This window comes from Peromyscus leucopus, chromosome 11, assembly GCF_004664715.2.
Source record: "Peromyscus leucopus breed LL Stock chromosome 11, UCI_PerLeu_2.1, whole genome shotgun sequence".
In the NCBI taxonomy this organism is placed as follows: domain Eukaryota; kingdom Metazoa; phylum Chordata; class Mammalia; order Rodentia; family Cricetidae; genus Peromyscus; species Peromyscus leucopus.
Genome location: NC_051072.1, coordinates 2,404,245 through 2,421,930, shown reverse-complemented (window position 1 = coordinate 2,421,930; position 17,686 = coordinate 2,404,245). Strand labels below are relative to the sequence as shown.

Sequence of the window (17,686 nt, the reverse complement as noted above, 5' to 3'; positions counted from 1 at the left end):
AAAAAAAAAAACCCCAGGTTAACCCCCCCCCGCCCCGCCCCCGAAAACTGAAGAAGGGCACCCTGCCCCTCCGTTGTACCTCTTTTGACAGTTCCATAACAGAGGAGCACTCCTGTCCCACATGAGGTGTTCAGTGGAGCTCATAGGCCTCTGATGCAGTCCACCTCTCTTAGCAGAGACACACCTGCTCCCCGGGGTCGTTCTGTAGTATTGTCTGGATTGTCGTGAAGACAAGAGCTACCCGGAGGAAGGCCATGAACCAGCCCCTGTATCTATCTTCTACATCTTCGTGACGGTACAGGACGATCAACCCCGTTTCAGCCCTTGCCTGGGGGTGTTGGGGAAGGTTAGGGCAGCGGGAAGCCGCTACCCACTCCATCTTCTTTCACTTTCCTTCCTCTGTGGACAACGAACTCGGGTTGCATGAGGTGAACATGGGCGTGGGGGATAAGTACAGAAATGCAGTAGCTCGTTCCTTGAAATAGCCTGATTGTGATTGACAACAGAGAAGTACAGGTCCCAGCAGATAGGCACCGGGCAGTGTCCCAGGCTCCCCCCGCTGCCTCCTCAGACCTCTGCTTCCCTCCTATCACTTCTCTTCCCACCCTGCCCTCTTGCCTCCATCCCAGAGAGAGCCCCTTCGCGATCCCTGCAGACCCCCTGATTTCAGTTCTCCTCCTCCTCCTCCTCCCCTGCTCCCTGGCTCAGGCTTTTCCAGGGAATACAGGTCACCCGGCCACCGCCGTCACCGTCAGCCAGCGCGTCCACTTCCCGTGCTGGACCAGGCTCCTCCCTCCTTCTGCACGGCTCTCCACTGGCAGTAAGCTCCAGGGCGTCTGCTCCCGCGGCTTGCCTGCCTGTCTGCCTTGCCCTCTTCACCCCTCCACCGGACAAGGTAGGTGCAGGTCGCTGGGGACGGTCAAGCCTGCTGAACCTGTGCGTGGGTTTGCAGTAAAGCAAAAGGGCTTTTGCTGATGTAGAGGTGAGGCACTTCCAAGTCCGTCTTCCCAAATGAACTTTCATGACAGTTTATACCGTCCTTGCAAAACAAAAAAGGCAAGGACCACACCCTGATCCAGACCTAGGCAGCCACCCTTTACTTCGGAGTATATTTTCTTGTAGGTGTTCAGAGGTTAACTTTTAAAACAGCTGAGAGCTTGTAGACCAACTCGTGGTCCCAAGGAACCTTTCTCCCTTGCCCTTAAATACTATTTTTAGACTGGGCATTTTAATTGTATGATTTTTTTGTGAACATGGAACCATGGACAAACAGCATATTTGCATCAAAATCAGTACCCATGTCTGGCAGGTCTTCTGTGCTGGGAAGAGGTGCTGTCATATAAGAATATGACATCCTAGATGGCAGGTCAGCCTTCCCGAGAGAGACAGTGCGGTTTTACAGTCCACGGCTATGGGGTCTGGCCCAGGCTCTGCAGAGACTGGCCGATGCAGTTTATATCCACTTGCTGACAGAAAAGGCCACCTGTTGTTTTCAGAGCCCGTTTAAAACAAGATAGTTAGAAAGGAGCCCTGTGCACACCCGGGACAGCCTGCTGGGCCTCCAACGGCCAGAGAGCAGGCCAAAGGCAGGGTTGGGATTGGCGCGTTTAAAGAGGTTGCTATGTGCCTCTTTAGCTTTCTATCTAACGCTATCCAAACAAGAGATATGCACATGGCAAGCATGGTCAAGAAAACTCAGTACGTGGAGGGGCGGCAGAATCACCCAAGGCTAAGAGCTGGCTCTGCCTTTCCCAGGGCAGGACTCAAAATCAGGAGCAGTGAAGCTTCGGCAACATTTCACCTGGCAGACCGCCAGTCCCTCCCGTTGAATGCCAGCTTTCTGCAGAATGAAATGCATCCTTGCACCCTGAGCCCTGTCCATGATTCCTAGCTGCAGACTTTCCTGTTGCAATCCTGTTTGCGCCTTGAGCTTGCTGAACTTATTGCCCCATTTCTTTTGGGCAGCTTCATTGTGTGATCTGACTTCTGAGCTACACAAATCCTGAAAGCATGAAACCAGGGAAACTACGTTCCCACATGCTTTCCTGACCTGTCTGACTTCGGGGGTGGGGGGGTGGGGTTGATACTGAGTTCTGCTACTAAAAGACTGTTTTCCACAAAAGGTTTCTGTAACAGAAATTGCTAAATGGTCTTAATAATAATAATAATAATAATAATAATAATAATAATAAACCTGGAGCCAGATATTGGGGTTAAAACTGAGAGATCAGAGGAATAGGACAAGCCACAGCCAACCTCACCTTACTGACGTCTCAGTCTCCAAAAAGACCTACTTCCTGTATACCCATGCCTATATGCCTTTCTGTTCTACAATCTCACTTGCTCTCTCCACCCAGCTACACCACTTCTTGTCTGTCAGTACAGACCTCCAGGCCTCTATGGTTAGTGCTGGGATTAAAGTTGTGTGTCACCATGCCTGGCTCTGGTCCCCAGTGTGGCCTTAAACGCACAGAGATCCAGATAGATCTCTGCCTCCCAAATGCTAGGATTAAAGGCATGTGCTACTACTGCCTGACTTCTGTGTTTAATATAGTGGCTGGCTTTTTTCTCAGATAAGCTTTATTAGGGTGCACAATATTGGGGGACACAATGTATCACCACAGGTTTCTCCAGGCAGGTGTAAAGGTGTTGTGTTTGTCATGACAGAGGAGACAGATGTCTTAGTTGACTCAGAGAAGTCAGAAAGCGCAAACTTATGTCCAGTGAAGGAAGGCCCCAGAGAGGTGCCTGTGAGAAAGGAGACATGGGAAGCCCTTGGAGGAGATATAGGAGTCCTTGGAAGGGATGAAGGAGCCGTTGGAGGAGATGAGGGAGTCCTTGGAGGGGTTGAAGGAGCCCTTTGGGGTGTCAGGGAGCTCTTGGATGGGGTGAAGGTGCCTTTGAAATTTGTACATCACACCTACAACAGGAACCCTCTTGGAGTTTTTATGTCTATCTGTCTATCTGTCTGTCTATCTGTCTATCTATCTATCTATCTATCTATCTATCTATCTATCTATCTATCTATCTACCTATCTACCTATCTATCTGTCTTGTTTTTCAAGACAGGGTTTCTCTGTGTAGCCCATGCTGTCCTGGAACTCAATCTGTAGACCAGGATGGTCTCGGACTCACAGAGATCTGCCTGTCCCCGCCTCCAGAGTGCTGGGATTAAAGGCACGTGCCACAATTGCCCAGACAAATGTGTAGCCCAGGCTGGCCTCAAACTCCTGTTTCTGCCTCCTTCAGCAAATCCTACTGGCATTTGAAACCACAACTTGCTTGTTTTTATTTTTAAAGACAGGGTCACTAGCCAAGGCTGGCCTCATGTTCCGTATGTAGCCAAGGGCAACCCTGAACTTCTCACTCTCCATCTCCACAGTGCTCAGATTACAGATCTGGGCTACCATGCTGTATTTTGGGAGATGTGGTGATTGGATCCAGGGCTTCATGCCTGCCAGACAAGCACTCTGTCTGCTAAGTGATCCACCCAGTCCACCTTGTCTTTCGACTTACAGTTTACAGAGGAATTTGCCTGTGGGAGGCAATAAATGTCCTACTACAAGAACTTTATACATTTGCAGTGTCTTCCACGAATGTGTTTGGAGAACCCAGCACTTTCTGCTGCTAGCCACTGTGGCTCTGGCCAGAGACACAATCATCAGGATGCCCTCCATAGGGGAATGTCCCACTATTTCCTGGTGGCACCAAGAGGTCCCTGAGTTCTGGAGGCTCTGCCAGTGGAGACCCCAGGCTTGGTCTGAGGGTATGGCCTCAAAATCACAGTTAATGAGCCTACCCTACACAGGAGGGACAGGACCCTGCCTTCACTCCTGTGAAGGACCTGGTAATGTGCAGAAGAAACCATGCTTCAGGGCAAAGTGTCCGTCCTCTTTGGCCCACTCTCTGGCTCTTGGAGTCCAGCCCTGTTCCGTGTATCTGAGTCATTTTGCAATTCTTTGTAGGTCACGGGTAACTAACTGGTAGACTGATAGATTTCTAAATTACGTCATGCCTGTTACACATTCAATCTCCTTCCTCCTTTCCTTGGGAAGAAAGCTTGTATCCATGTGAACTTCATCCCACCTTCCTGGGGGAATGCGCTCCAGCCAGTTAGAGCATCTCCCCCTTTCTCTCCCGTCACCCCAGGTGTGAACTTACTGTGACCTATGGATGGGACAGAGTACAGAATGCTCTTCTCATAAGGTAGCCTTCTAGAAAGAACTGCATAAACTATCATACATGAATGCACCCAAAAGCAAGGACGTGAAGGAATGCCCTGGCATGTCCACGTGGGGAAAGGCAAAGGCCTTGGGGGGATACTCACTCTTGGCTGTTTTCACATGGTGCTAAGGTCTAACACCAGGTACACTCCCTCACTGTTCTTACATTTGCTTAAGCTAACTGTAAATGTCACCTCATGCTCTGTTTGCTTTAGCAATACAACTGAGAAGTGCTTTGTGCTACTCTTGAGCCTAGAAGCCTCGAGTCCCGTGGTTTGTTCCCACCCAGATCCTGTGATTTTTCAGACTTAGTCTCACTGGTCATGAGGCGGGCTATCATTTTTATGTCTGCATGAAAGTGACGCCTTTGCTTTATCCTGCAATCTGTCTTTTAGAAAATGTGTCATGGGGAAAAGCAAAAATCCTGAAGACAGACGCAGAAAACATGGGCTGCCAAGGGTTAAGCATGTGTTCCCGATTCTTAGCCTGGACCCCAGCAGGCCAATCCGTGGGTAGAAACTGGCTGCCCTGTGCCTGCCCTGTCCAGAGTACACTTGGCTCCTGCTCTCCAGGCTGGGCTCGGCAGTTGAGACCTTGTGAAAGAGCTTGGCCGAACTCCAGCCCTCCACACGTGGCACTGTGTTGGCTCTGCCCCATTCTGTGGCAGAAAAAAAAAACTTGGCGCTCCTAGATGTAAAAATTCCTTTTGTAATTGGAGCTCAAGTCAAAAGAGCCTGTTATGGGTGGCCTTGGGGGAGAGGCCAGGCTCCCCTGGGTCCTCACAGCAGGAGAGCAGCTCACGGGGCTACTTTCCTTCTTTCCTTTTTTTTTTTAGAGAAAGGGTCTCTGACCCAGGCTGGCTTCCAAGCCAACTTGTATTCCTCCTGGGTCCTAGTTAGCGCTGTGATTAAACACCATGACCAAAAGGTAGTTGGAGAGCAAAGGGTTTATTTGGCTTATCACAGTCCATCGCCGAGGGAAGTTGAGGCAGAAACTCAGTGTGGGAACCCGGAAGCAAGACCTGAAGGAGAAGGCGTGGAGGAGCGCTGCTTACTGGCCCGCTCCCCTTGCCTGGCTCAGCCAGCTCGCTTGCTTCCTTTGTTCTTTTTCGGGAGATTCACTTTCCTCCTCTGCCCAGAGCAGTGTTCAGGGTGGACTTTCCCTGACTCCTGAGGAAGGTTGAGAACCGCTGATAGAGCCCAATGTCACCCCACCCCTGCCCCTGCCACCTCTCTTCTGTGTGTGTCTGTGTTTTAAGACAGGGTCTCACTATGTAGCTCTGCTGGACCTAGATCTCACTGTGTAGACCAGGTTGGCCTCGAACTCACAGGGATCTGGTCTACAGAGCGAGTTCCAGGACAACCAGAGCTGTTACACAGAGAAACTTTATCTCAAAAAACAAACAACAACAAAAAAATGTTGCTCTTCACTAACGTGTGGTAGTGTGTGCACACCTCCCTGTGACTTTCTCCAGGACACACGTCTCGTCTGTGTGTTTCTTCTCTTTGTATGAATATCTGAGTTTTTAATTGAGCCTTACATGTTTTTAGGCAGCATCTCAGTATATCTTCCAGTCTGGCCTAGAACTTGCTATGTAGACCAGGCTGGCCTCATACTCAAGGAATCTGCTCGCTTGTGCCTCCTGAGTGCTGGAATTAAAGGTGGCATTACGACACCCTTTGCCTTTCAATCTTATTCATCCTAATTACTTCCTAGTAACTTTATTGGCTTCTCTATAGTGAACATCTGAAAACTTGTGAACAATCTCAAGGATATCTAAGTAGAGAGACTAGGGCAACCTTGGACTCACAACTCACTGGAGACTCTGAGAAACACAGGGAAACAAGTCCCAAACATCTTCATCTGTACAGATGTCATTTGTCTAGGAAAGACAGGACTGTGCAACCCAGCGACAGTACCCCCCCTCGCCATCATAGCAGCAGTCTTCTGCATCTGTAAACATCTACTCAACATTCAGGTGTCTGTAGTTTCCTTTCCTTATTTTTCTTGAGACAGGGTTTCTCTGTGTGTAGCCCTGACTGTTCGGGAACTCACTTTGTAGAGAGACCAGGCTGCCCTCAGATTCATGGAGATCCACCTGCCTCTGCCTTCCAAGTCCTGGGATTAAGGTGTGCACTCAGCTTGTTTTTTTCTTTTAAAAAATTGCCCATTGTATCTGTGTGTGTGTGTGTGTGTGTGTGTGTGTGCGTGTGTGTAGTTTACATGCACTGCATGCGTGTTGGTGTCCCGAGGGTCAGAGGGCTTCAGATCCCCTGGAAATGGAGTTACAGGCCACCTAATGTGAGTGCTGGGAACTGAACTGGGGTCCTCTGCAAGGACAGTAAGTGCTTTTAGCCACTGTGTCATCTCTCCAGTCCCAGCTGGTTTTTTATTCCTCAACAGTTAGTTAAAGTAGATTGAAATTCACTAATCTTTTCCTTGGTGATGGGATGATTCTGGAGTCTCCTTTAAGAAATCAGGCCGCAGTCCCACGTTAAAGAGAGCTGTTTGCACGGAGCAGGCGAATTCCGCATTCTCTGCTTGGGTTTGGAGTCTTGGGATGTGATCTCTGCTGCGCTTCGAGGGGCCCTGTGTGACTTGTTTTCTCAGCTGGGCCACTCCGTGTGGCGTCTGTTGTTCCGTCCCTGGCCAGTCTGTCTTTCCCATGTGTATCGACTGTGTCTTGTTGGCCTCTGGGATGACCACACAGAACTCTGCTGTGCCTTTCTGTGCACCTGACACCTAACTGTGTAAACAAGGCCGGGGTGTCTAGGACAGTGTTCCCCACCCACCCACCCCATTTTAGGCTCCCACCTCTCTGGTTCTTAGTCTTTAGCTCTGTGAGCAAATGAAGCGACTCTGGCCCCACAGTCGACCTTGGGACACTGTCCTCTCCTGTGTTTTTTTACCCCTCCTTGGTTTCGTGGAATTTCACCACTAATTACAGATGGTTTTTGTTTTACTTTATTTCTCTGTGCGCGTGTGTGTCTCTGTTCAGGTGTGCTCGTGTATGTGTGTGTGCATAAAGAGGCCAGAAGACAGCCTTGGATAATGTTCTTCAGGTGAGGACACCTTTCACATTTTAGTTCTGTCTTCCTTCCCACTGCTTTCCTGGGTGCCACCCTGCTTCCTTTCCTGTGCTTGTTTCTCTCTCTCCCTCGTGTCTCTCTCTCTCCCCCTCGTTCTCTCTCTCTCTCTCTCTCTCTCTCTCTCTCTCTCTCTCTCTCTCTCTCTCTCTCTCTCTCATCAGTCACATCTTGGCTGTGTGTTAGCCTGGTTTAGAACTCTTCCAAGAGTCAGAATTTAATGTTTCCAGGGTCTTCTATTGTTCGTCTCTTTGAAGGATTTGTTCGATCTGAACGTACATGTACTTCCGAAGTAATCACACAGAAATGTAATCCTGCAGACGATGCTATCTGGAGGTGGGGCCTGTGGGAGAGGAGAGGGTCACAAAGGCCCAGCCCCTCTTCGGATTTTATGAGCACTCTCCTAAGAGACTCCAGAGAACTGTCCGTCTGCTCCTACCACGTGAGGACACCGGGAGGAGGTGACATCTGTGGTTCAGAAAGATGCCTGCTCCAGACAGCAGAGCGACTGTCACTTTGACCAGGGGCTCCTGGGTCCCACAGTCCTTAGGACCATGCCGTTGCTTCCGAGCTGCTGTGTTTTGTTACAGCAGCCTGAGTGGACTGACTCACTTCCGACGTCTCCTTGAGGCGGAGCTCACTTTCACTCTGCCCCCCTGAACACTTGCCGCGTAGACTGGAGGGTTCTCTGCAGTGCGCTGTACTCACTTACTACACAGGCTCCATCGTCACTGATTTCTAAACCTTGTGAGTTTGTAGTATGATCTTGTTGTGTTTAGCTAGTTAGTCCCGAGGTGTGCTCTCTCTCACATAGTCTGCTATGTAGCTGAGGAGAACATTAAACTCACTTCTCATCCTCCTGCCTCGACCTCCTAAATGCTGATTGACTTACCAACCAGGGCAACTGTTCAGGGTCAACCAGGCATTTTCAGGCTCTCTGTCTCTTGTTCAAAGAATTGAAAATACAGGCTCACACGAATCTGCAAGTATCGGGCAATGTTATTTAAAACAAAGCATTAGAACAGGTCACTGACAGCAAAACACAGAGTTGAAAAAGTACCCAGCAGCCCTGACCACGGCGGGCCTTCTTTTGTAGAGTTTGAGAGGAGGGAGAACTTAGTCAGTAGGGGAGGATTTGGGTGGGTTTGTGTTTGTTTTATTTTAAGACAGGGTCTTACTGTGTTACTCTGGCTGTTCTGGAACTATGCAGGTCAGGCTGGCCTTGAACTAGAAGATCCTCCTGCATCTACCTCCCAAGTGCTGGGGTTAAAGGCATGTACCACTGTGCCTGGACTACTTCTTTCTTTTTCTTTCTTTCTTTTTTTTTTTTGTGGTTCTCCATTTCAGTTTTTAAGCTATATAATCTTTTTTTTTTTAATTGTGCACATCCCTTCCCACAATGCACCTGGTTTTAATCATATTTATATTCAATTATGAATAGGCACAAGATACCAAATAGAGAATTTTCCCTAAAAGTTCAGTTAGAGGACAGAGTTTGCCTTGCTGCAAAGGCCCACCAAACCAGCTGAAACCAGATCAGCCCCTCCTACTGTCACACAACTGGAGCATGATTGCATAGAATCTGAGTTTGAAGATTGTTAAGGAGAGGAGAAACTTATTCCACTGTTTGAGGGGTTGTGCACACGGTTGATGCCCGGAGTCCTAGGTTGCTATGTGCATTGTTCAGAGTGTGTGTGTGTGTGTGCATGGCATGTGCAGGCAGGCTTCCTAGGCCACTAGGTGTGTTACTAGAGGAGAGGCGTGGGCATATCTCAACTCGACTGGAGTCCTAAGCTGGTATTCCCCAAGCTCGCCCGACTTCACCGGTTTCCCAGGTGTGCACCACCACACCTGGTTTGTGAAGTGCTAGGCTCTAACTCTGGGCTTCATGAATACAAGGTGAATGCTCTAGCAACTGAGCTAATTTCCAGTTTTTTTTTTTTAATCACACTTATTACATTTATGTAAAATATTTGTTGAGATTTACACCAAAGTTACCATATGGAGAGTTTGTTCATATCTGTTTGAAAAGACTGTCCTGGCCAATGCTTTGTGAAGGAATTACCTGTATCCCCCCTGATATAAAACCATCAAAGGACTCATCTATTGAACACGTCCTAATGCTATGATCTAATTGTCTCTGGAAACAACAGGTTCACTAAATACCTAGTTGTCTCTTAATCCAGTCAAGGTCACAGTCAACACTGGCCAGTACAACACTGAGTTATTTCCGAATAAATGTCATAGGTGGAGTTAGATGTTTTTTCCAGTAATTTTGATGATAATTTATTTAGTGTAGATTATCTTTAGATCTGTACTAGTCAGCATGTAATGAATATTTCATTTCTTCTCTAGCCTGACATCAAGACCCCAATGGCTAATGAAGCTAACCCTTGCCCATGTGACATTGGTCACAAGCTAGAGTACGGTGGCATGGGCCAGGAAGTCCAGGTTGAGCACATCAAGGCATATGTCACCCGGTCCCCTGTGGACGCAGGCAAAGCTGTGATCGTTGTCCAGGATATATTTGGCTGGCGGCTGCCCAACACTAGGTATATGGCTGACATGATTGCTGGAAATGGATACACGTACGTATGAAGTTCTGTGCTTAAATTCATGCGAATTTCTGTTGTTCATTTTGTTCCCTTCTGAAAGACAAAACCTAACAGCCTGAGCTGTATTCTCACTTACATTATCTATTTCCTTATCTCAGTGATGGGAACTGGGAACTGCCCTTTGAAATTTAACACTGACCTGGTGGAGCCAACTCTTCCCAACAGAATCCCTGGGCATCAGGTCCCCAGCAGTACCCGGCCCTACAGTCATGCTGGACAGAGGGTCCTCTCCCCACAAAGGGTCCCATCCAGGCATAGGCCAGCACACCTGTGCACCCTCAAGCATCTCAGCCTCAGGGTGGGTTTCACAGATCTTCTTGGAAGATGGCTCAGAACAAAAGAAAGTCACACGTCAAGGGTCCTTTAGAGTAAATCAGTGGAAATTTCAGGTGAGTTCCAGCAAAACCTTCCACTGTGGATGTCACAGGATATCTGATGATGTTCTTAGCTCTTGTGCTGGTGGCTGCTACTGCACTCCATATGACTTAGCTGAAAGTCACAGGGATGTTAGGTCAGACACAGAGATGGTAATGAATAGATTATGAGGGCTGAAGACAACCCAAGAGAATTGGGCTCTGGTCCTGCAGCATTCCAAATCCTCCACAGTGGTGAAGTTCCCATCAGTTTATGGGCCTAGCGCCATCTTTTGCACGGGCAAGGTGGCTTATTTTCTGGGGACTTGGGTTCACAGTGCACAGAAAGCTGCAAGTCCAGGGTGAGCCTTTCTTCTCTCCCCCACTGCTGACGCAGACCTAGCAGGCCTATCGAGGGATGAGAAGACGACCTTGAGGAGAGTGGGGCCATTTCCTGGGGAAGCCTCTAAATAAGCCTATGATAGCCGATGTGGACAGCCTCTCAAGCTTCCAACAGCCCTGGGAGGGAGGGATATTACCTTCCCCATATTGAAGACTGGGAAGTCAAGGCCAAAGACAGAGGCTCTTGGTTGCTCTGCCTTGAATCACAGCCACAGCTAACCCGATCCTTTGGGAGACTGTGGCCCTGGCTCCATCCCTCCTGAGTTGGCTTCTAGGAGAATGGCATGGAGTCCAATGTGCAGTCCTGCCTCTGCCCTCCCAAGTACTAGGATTAGTAATGTCCATGATTTCCAAACTGTGCCAGTTGTCTGTGCTGGGTCCTCTATCATTTGATCATACGATTTGTGCGTGTGTACAATATATAGATGTGTGTGTGTGTGAGTGAGGGTTCGTGCTTACTGTAGTGAGACATAGAGGGCAGAGGTCAATCTCTGTTGTTTTCACTTTGCTTGTTTACTCTTTCTCTGGCCTGTTCTAGAACGTGCTGTGGACCTTACTCTTGGGGCAGGAAACTGGTAGGCTGTGCAGAGGTTGGGATGGGGCATTACCTTGTCACAGTGACTATTCACATTCTTCAGGGGTGACCTTTGACCAAAGCCAGTGCTCTGGGTCTGGTTGAGAGGAACAACTAACTCCATGGAGGAAGGAAGGACATTTCAGGGTCCGTACCAGGTCTGTCTCCTTCTGCATTGGAATAGCTCTTGAGAAGCAGAGTCACACCCAAGCTGCTGGATGCTGTGTAGCTGCAGTTGTGGGATCTGAGGCAAAGTGGCTTGGTTCCAGATAACCTTTGATGTAATCAAGGGTGGCCTTCATGGCCCAGGTTCTTCCTTCCCTCTGCCAAGAATTGGCAACCTAATAAGGCGTTTAATAAACCTGGACAAACATTGAGTCAAAGCGATCAAAAGCTTATTCATGTCCGTATTTTACAGAGCCATCGTCCCAGACTTCTTTGTGGGGCAAGAGCCATGGGACCCAGCTGGTGACTGGTCTACCTTCCCTGAGTGGATAAAATCAAAAAATCCCAGAAATATCAATCGGTAAGCTATCAACAGGCTTGGTTTTGTATGTGACGCAGACCACAGAGCAGCAGGCTTCACCACAGATTTCCTCTCCCCGCTCCTTCCTGTGGGGTAGAGCCTCATTTGGCCTTAGTCAAAGTCCTTCCAACAGCATGATGGGAAAGTTTTGCTCCAGCACACTGTGAGCTGTGGATGGAGGCTGACACACTTTGTCCCACTGCCCCAGCAAGCATAGCTGCTCACCTCTCTTACAAGTGAGGAGTTCAAAGTCCTGTGTCCACATAGGTGCTTGTTTGCAAGTGTTAGGAGACCTATCCCAAGTGGATCAGCAGTTCAAAGAGCTATTGGGTTGTAGAACCATGGAAATTAGCTCAGGGTTCAAGTAGGAATTGGCCCGTAGCTTAAAGGTATCCCCCAACTCTCATTCTTCCGTCGCTGCTCAGCCTCACTTCTTGTGTGCTGGCTTCATCCTCAAGAAGCCCCACCTCAGAGGCAGCCCATTCTTCCATGGCCTCTCTCCCAGCAACCTGGAGAGCATCATATTTCCTGCTCCCCTCCGGTTATGATGGCCTCTGCAATCCACCCTGGAAAACCATCATTCAGACCAGGAGATTGTTCTCTGATTGGTCAGGTATGAGCCACAGACTACTGCAACCACAGAGATTTAGTTTACTTCAAATTCCACTATGGAAACAGTGTCATGAAGGTTTCATAGTAACAGAATAAAGATACATTCTATGTCAAGACACTTGGAATACATTGGTGGAAACATTAGGTGGTTACAGTAGAATAGAGAAATCTCAGCTGCAGGCCCCAGACGCTAGCTGATAGCATTCTGAGCTCTGTGATTGGTGAAGTTCTATTGAGTTGATGCACTCCAAAGGCTTTTTATCTGTTTATCAGGATGTTAGGTTCAGCTTTATCTGCTAATTACATGAGTTAGAGCCAATAGAGGTGGGCAAGGAATGGCTCGTTAGTGGGTTAGAGACAGAGATGCATTGTAATTAGGCTCTGGACCTGTAACCGTCCAAGCTCCCCACAGCTGCTCAGGTTTTCGTTTCTAGCAGTCCCGCAGCCACAGCTTCTTTCTAGGAATTCTGGTTCTCACCACCAGACAAGTAAAAAAACCTTCAAGTAATGTCCACGGAGACATCCAGGTCACCGTAACCTTGGAGGCTCACGAATCAGCCCCCTCTTTCCATCGCCTTTTCTTTCTGTTCTAGAGAGGTCGAGGCTGTCATGAGGTATCTGACACAACGGTGCCATGCCCACAAGATTGGCATTGTAGGCTTCTGCTGGGGAGGCGCTGTTGTGCACCATGTGATGATGACATACCCAGAAGTCAGGGCAGGGGTGTCCGTTTACGGTAAGTGCCCAGTGCATTTCCCTCCAGAGAAAGGGGGGTGGGGGAGTGACAGGCCTCTCCCGATGCTGCAATACAAAACCTGATGGCGTGAGAGGAACCAGCTTAGCATGGTTTTCTGAATCTGAAAACAGAACTGGGGAGATGGCTCGGTCACACACACAGACACAGAAAAAAGCAAAGTCTATAGTACAAACAGCAACTTTCACCTTTAAAAAAAAAATTAGATTTTAAAAATTTGTATGGGTGTGTTACCTACACGTACGTCTGTGCACCATGTGTATGCCTGATACCCACGGAGGCAGAAGACATTTGTCAGATCCCCTCCCTAGCTACAGATGGTTGTGAGCCACCATGGGGATGCTGGGAATTGAATCTGGGTCCCCTGGAAGAGCAGCCAGTAACTGCTGAGCCATCTCTCCATCCCCAACGTTTACATTTAGCCAAATGGAAACAAAGTTACTCTAAGCGTGAGATAAGAACTCTGTACCTGTTAGCAGCAGCAGCACAGGGAATTTAAAAGCATCCAGACTGAAATGTCAAAAATGATGCAAGAAAACTGACTGCTACTTCAAAAAGCTACACATGCACAAGCAGTTCTCATATGGCTTATGAGCTCTTTGACGTGGCACTTCATCTGCTATTAGCACTAAAAAAAACCCAACATATTTCCTAACACAAAAGGAAATATCGTTAGGCACAGCACACACACTTGCAATCCTAGTACTTGGGAGACTGAAGCAGGATTGGGATTTTCTGGCCAGCATGAGCTACATAGTGAGAGCCAGTCTCAAACAACAAAACAAATTCAATAAATCACCAGTTGGCCTCAGACATCAGGCCAGGGGGTCTTATCGGTGAATTAAAAGGTTGCTCCTGGCGTGCATGTGTCTCTGGCGCCACCTGCTGGCTGCTGTCGTGCAGCCTGTGAGCGGAAGGCAATTGCAGGAGTTGGGCACGACACATACACCCACCATGCGGCTCTGCTGGAGGTGGGCAGGGAGCACTGCCATCCTTCCTGATGCTTGCTGCCTTCTGGAGAGGAGTAATGGGAAGAGATGCTGTGTGCTACTTAGCTTTGTTATCACACTGGCAGGAAGCAGGGAAGATTGTTTTTCTCATCTTTTTATGTCATCATGATCATGTCTGTGTGCACAGTGTGTGTGTGTGTGTGTGTGTGTGTGTGTGTGTGTGTGTGTGTGTGTGTACCTGCATGCAACAATGCCTGTGTGGAAGTCAGAGAACAACTTTATATGGGTTCCGGGTTCAAACTCAGGTCCTTAGGCTTGTTTGCAAGTGAGTCCTCTGACTCACTTTCTGTCCAGTCTTCCAACAGTACACGACTTGCTTTTTTCCCAAGCAAACACACCTCGGGTTGCCTGGGCCTGGCAGGGCAATACTTTTCACTAAAGGATGGACACTGAATTTCATACAGTGACTTGCAGAGCAGACACTGTACCTTTAGGGTCTTGTTGGATTAATATCCTGGTCCAACCGCTGCTGTTCTTATGAATAAAACTGTCTAGTTCATTGAAACCGGAACAAGTGGGGCCTGCATAGAAACTTCTAGAGCAGTGGTTTAAAAATTACGACCTGATGCAACAGCCATCTCAAGAGCGAGCACCTCTCAGACTGCTGTCCTCACACACCAAGCAGCACACAGCACTAGGTGCAGAGGAAAATTTGGCTAACTCAGTTGCACTTCTGTGGTCAGGCTTCTGTGGAATTGCTCAAAATGAAAATAAACCAAGGGCTGGGGAGATGGGTTAAGGCAGTGAAGTATTGATTGCACATCCATGAAGACCTGAGTTCAGATCCCTGGCATCTGTGTAAGAGTCTGCGGGGAGAAGGTTGCATGTCTCTCACCCCTGCACCGAATGGGGGAGACAGAAGGGTCCGTCAAGTTCACTCATTAGCCAGTCTAGAGAAACCTTTGAGCTCTAGGTTCAATGCGACCCTATAGCAGAAGGTAAGATGTTGAGTGACTGAGAAAGACACTGGATGTGGACATCTGGCCTCCACACTTCTATACCTCACGTGCACAAGACCCCACGTGGTCAGTACATCAACACATGCACATACCCCTCCACCTCACGGGAATCTCTTAATACTTGCTTTACTTTGTAAAACCACACCAAATTCAGGCAGTTTTCTGTGGAAGTCAATCTCCCTCAACTCTTTCCAGGCATCATCAGAGAGTCCGAAGGTATTTATAATTTGAAGAACCCAACGTTGTTCATTTTTGCAGAAAATGATACCGTGATCCACTTGAGCAGGTGAGTGGGCAGCCTAATAGCATATCCTGACATTTTTGGAGTAAGTTCCAAAGAGCTGATTTATCACTGTAACTGTTTCCAATGATGAAAATGTACTAAGAATGGAACTTAAGCCCAGAATGAGAGCTGAAGGAAATGTTCCCAACAGCCCATTCAGTGAGAAGGAATGGTCTCCACAGTAACCCACTACTGGTTACCATAAAGTCAGATTTATTAAGACCAGGAAGTTGAAAAGGAAAAAGTCTAAGTTAAAAGCAGTCATTTGTAAATTAGCCTTTTCAACAGTCCTCAGCTTAAGAAATTTGGTTTAATTTTACTATAATGCAAAAGCATTACACAGTAGACCAATTTTGAATTCGGTTCTTTTCCTGGCCTAGCCACATCTGCATGTGGTCTCATGTTGACAGCTGGGATGAATTACGCCTGTCCCCATCAGCCCTATGGTCACTAGGGAAGCAGCAATGGTCTCCCTGTGCTCTGCTGGGGTGGGATGGTCAGCAGGGCAGCTGTGCTCAAGGTCCCCTGCCTGGTGCTGGGGGACTGAACCCAGCAGGCTCACACATGCTGAGTATGTGCTCCTCCACTGAGCACCCTTACACAAAGGACTGGTTACACAGACCAGGCTGGTCGCAGAGACCTGCCTGCCTGTCTCTGCGAGGGCAAAAATGTCCACCACCATGCTCAGTGTACTTTGGACCTATCGTATTTTTAACTTAGAATGGATCTGTTGGGTCTCAGGTCTAGGGTAAACGTAGGAGCTTCTGTAATTGGTGTAGCATCATCCTTACGCTGCTCTGCAACCCCTGACAGGGGCCAGGAACTGTTGAAGTCAATTCAGAAGCTGTGAAGCCTGTTCTCTAGGTAAAGCATGATGTCAGCTCAGGGTTAAAGTCACAACACCTCACTTTATTTCTCTGTGCACTAGGTCTCTGTGCTGACCCAGAAACTGAAGGAACACTGCAAAGTTAATTACCAAGTTAAAACATTTTCTGGGCAAACTCATGGCTTTGTGCATCGGAAGAGAGAAGACTGCTCCCCTGCTGACAAGCCCTACATTGAGGAGGCGAGGAGGAATCTCATTGAGTGGCTGAACAAGTTCATTTAACAGCACTCAAGCACACAACAGCTGTCAATCACGTCTGCCTGGACACAATTAACCATCTGATGTCTTACTTTACATAAAATATAGAAATGTTAAAATTTTTCTGAAACATAGCAGAAACTAAGCGAAAAATACTTAACGCACAATAGAAACTTTTAATAAATGCTCGTTACCTGAAGACTTCAAATGATAGTGTAACTGTAATTATTAGGGGAATCTAGGGCCATTCAGGGACCAGCTGGGTTCTCAGACGTGGCTTTACATTGTTAACTGAAGACTGTTAAAACAAGTCATGTGCAAAGCCAGGAAGATCACAAGTTGTCAACTAGGTAGGTTAAACCTCCCCAGATGTTTATGGGCTTTGGTGAAGCTCAATGCCGCCCATATGCACTTTGGTGTGAGTAGTGTTGGAATTCAGCTCCAGCTCCCACAGACCCAATTATTCAATCTAATAAACTGACTTTTTTAATTTATGAATTTGTAGCTTCTCTTTTAAACAAGCGTCTGTGTCTGTATGTGCCACCACAGGTGGAGGTCAGAGGACAGCTAACGGCAGTCTTTACCACGTGGGTCCAAGGTTCAGTCTGAAGCACCTGCAGGCCTTTTTCTCTGACAGCAACGCTAAGACTAGCTATCCTCCTGCTGTGTCACACACTCTCAAGCACTGGCACTGTGTCCAAGACTGGGCTCCAAAGGGCCGTTAAACTGGGGGAGGTGGAGGTGGTGGTGGTGGAGGAGGAGGAGGAGGAGGAGAGAGCCCATAGCCTACCTCTGCAAGGAATGAGGTTCCAGATGTCATCAACAATGTCCTGCTTTTCCTGGGATCCCCCCTGAAACAGGGAATGCCAGGTTGCCTGGGTAGGCCTTGACCCCCCAGGCTTAAGCAGTTATGTTACATAAGCCAAGAAGGCACCTGTGCCTCAACTGCCCTCTAAGCACATGCTACAGGCACAGTGCTGCCCATGCCAGTTCTGACTGGCACATGAGCTAACTGGCCACTGTCCAGCAAGCCTGGGGGCATGTGAGGGAGGATTCGGTCTCTGGCACTGGTGTCATCAGTCCTGAAGTGTTTGTACAACCCAGGAGCACCCTCATGGACCTTTATAGTCAGGACCGCTCTGCTTCCTGACGGGGAGCTCCTGTCCCGTCAACTGCAGAACAAACCCTGACAACAGGACCGCTAA

At 48.3% G+C, this 17,686-nt stretch overlaps 1 protein-coding gene across 1 annotated transcript; it reads left to right on the top strand.

The window, feature by feature from the left end:
- Positions 1-789: 789 nt before the first annotated feature.
- Cmbl (carboxymethylenebutenolidase homolog) lies at positions 790-16,975 on the top strand. The gene is given in 6 exon segments (XM_028882041.2): positions 790-895; positions 9,665-9,897; positions 11,672-11,779; positions 12,985-13,127; positions 15,310-15,404; positions 16,326-16,975. Coding segments are annotated over 5 exon segments (741 nt in total). The 5' UTR covers positions 790-895; positions 9,665-9,682; the 3' UTR covers positions 16,506-16,975.
- Positions 16,976-17,686: the final 711 nt, after the last annotated feature.